Source organism: Monopterus albus, unplaced genomic scaffold (genome assembly GCF_001952655.1).
Source record: "Monopterus albus unplaced genomic scaffold, M_albus_1.0 scaffold3.1, whole genome shotgun sequence".
In the NCBI taxonomy this organism is placed as follows: Eukaryota; Metazoa; Chordata; class Actinopteri; order Synbranchiformes; family Synbranchidae; genus Monopterus; species Monopterus albus.
In genome coordinates, this window is record NW_018127883.1 from 8177333 (window position 1) to 8179650 (window position 2318).

Genomic DNA, 2318 nt, shown 5'->3' on the forward strand with positions numbered 1-2318 from the left:
TCAGCAGGACATCTACCGTCTTGGAAACACCAGTTTCATTCATGTGGCGAAGGGCTACTCCAAGTGTCTGGGCACACGTTTCCCTGACAGGAGCCACCACCTGGAAAATTAAGAGACATAAAGGATAAATACAACTGACTGATAAATAGAACAAAGAAAAAAACCAACACTTGGGTGATATAAATTTAACTGGCAAACTATTCAGACTCAGCAGCATGCCAGTATTGGTCTAGATGGCCAGTCAACCAACTAGACTAGATGCACAGGGATAGATAATTATAATAGCATATAACTATCTTAAGTCTCACTGGTGAGTTTTCAACTACCTCCTAGGACATTTTACTGTATTGTGTTATGCAGGCCTTCAAATGAAGTTCAAAAAAATAAAAACATAAACAGACTAGCTTTTGTCCTCTTTGGTTCAACATAAGCATGGCTGCCTTCTCCAGAACTAAATAGTTTTTCATAGTGTTATCAACCCTGCCAAGAACACAATAACTGTATTCTTACACAAATGTAAATTGAGGTAAATGCTCCTTATGTTCTGCAGTGCTGCCACAATAATGAGAAGGAAAACAATTTTTTCCTAGCAACTATGGTCATGCCATGCATCAAGAGTTGACACATAAAGGTTATATTTGGAAGACAAGTGTAAATACCTATAACCACCACCTGACAAACAGCACATATCTCTCTCATACAATGACAAACACAGACACTAAACATACTGTCAGTGAAGCTCTACCTACAGATATAAATAAAATGAAAACATTCAATAAATAATGTTATTACCTGACCAGTTAGGCTATATACTTCCTCAGTTACATGTTCTTGCCTTTTCTATACTGCATGTCGCACCTTGCACATCACTGAGAAACGTTTTCAGACATTCTGATCGTTTGACCAGCAAAAACCCACCTACCTCATCAGATACGAAATCACCAAAGCGGTCTAGAGCAAAAACACAGAGCAGCCGGATGACTATGTCCTCTATCCATTCCTGATGATGCCGCAACATCTAAACGAAAATGTCAGGCAGTCAATATCATGTCAAATTCTCACTGCGATATTACAAAACCTGAAAGCAGGTGTAAGATATACCTGTTCTGCAGTGCTTCCCACCAGCTTCCCACCCCCAGCACCATGAGTCTTAAGGATTTCTCTAAGACCTGTGCCTGCACCATGACGAATCTGTGAACAACCACATACAGTTACATTTTTTTGGTGTTTTGGGAGAATTTTTTTGTGGCATTTACAAGGGGATCACAGGGTTGTGTATCTAGCTGCAGGGGTTTCACGTCATTGACTTCTGTGCCGGTCCCAAGCCCGGATAAATAAGAGGGGTTGTGTCAAGAAGGGCATCCGGCATAAAACCGTGCCAAATTACTCATGCGAACTGGATTTGCTGTGGTGATCCCTAACAGGAGCAGCCAAAAGTTGTAGTAGTGGTTACAAGTGGATCACAAATTGTGCCCTTTAACTCAGCCCACCCTCTTATGTTCAACTGAGTATGATCAACTAAAATTAAAAATCAAATAACCTAAATAAAGCTTTGTCTTTACCTCCCATGAAGGATTGAAAAGGTCATTGCAGAGCTCCTCACAGAAGCTGTCCAGAGGCCACTCATGTGTCTAACAACAAAGCATTGAGACATCACTTGCACCATTAATTCAACTGTTGAAAACTTGACAATCAATGAGTTTTTGACTTGTTTTGATCCATTACCTCCTCTAATAGACTTGAGTTGTGTGGACTGTTGTCAATTAAGACTTTATTCTCTGTTGCTGGCTGGTCAATAACTACATTGGTGGTTTTCCTTCGTTTCTCCTCAGGTTCACACTCACAACTATCATTACTAAAAGACAAAATTTTATCATTAGAACTAATTGAACATTTCATATACAGGTGCAGCTCAATAAATTAGAATATTGTGGAAAGTCCATTTATTTCAGTAATTCAACTCAAATAGTGAAACTCATGTATTATATAAATTCAGTACACACAGACTGAAGTAGTTTAAGCTGTTGGGTCTTTTAATTGTGATGATTTTGCTCACATTTAACAAAAAGCCACCAATTCAATAAATTAGGATATGGTGACATGCCACTCAGCTAGTCAACTCAAAACACCTGCAAAGGTGTCCTGAGCCTTCAAAATGGTCACTCAGTTTGGTTCACTAGGCTACACAATCATGGGGAAGACTGCTGATCTGACAGTTGTCCAGAAGACAATCATTGACACCCTTCACAAGGAGGGTAAGCCACAAACATTCATTGCCAAAGAAACTGGCTGTTCACAGAGAGCTGTATCCAAGCATG

At 39.6% G+C, this 2318-nt stretch overlaps 1 protein-coding gene across 1 annotated transcript in view; it reads right to left on the bottom strand.

The window, feature by feature from the left end:
* The window catches only part of btaf1 (BTAF1 RNA polymerase II, B-TFIID transcription factor-associated), a 25718-nt gene that overhangs the window by 17063 nt on the left and 6337 nt on the right, over positions 1-2318 (bottom strand). Inside the window, 6 exon segments of the mRNA XM_020599861.1 lie at position 1; positions 4-100; positions 923-1018; positions 1102-1191; positions 1563-1631; positions 1726-1855. The exon segment at position 1 is cut by the window's left edge and continues 76 nt beyond it. Of these exon segments, the coding sequence (XP_020455517.1) occupies position 1; positions 4-100; positions 923-1018; positions 1102-1191; positions 1563-1631; positions 1726-1855 (483 nt within the window).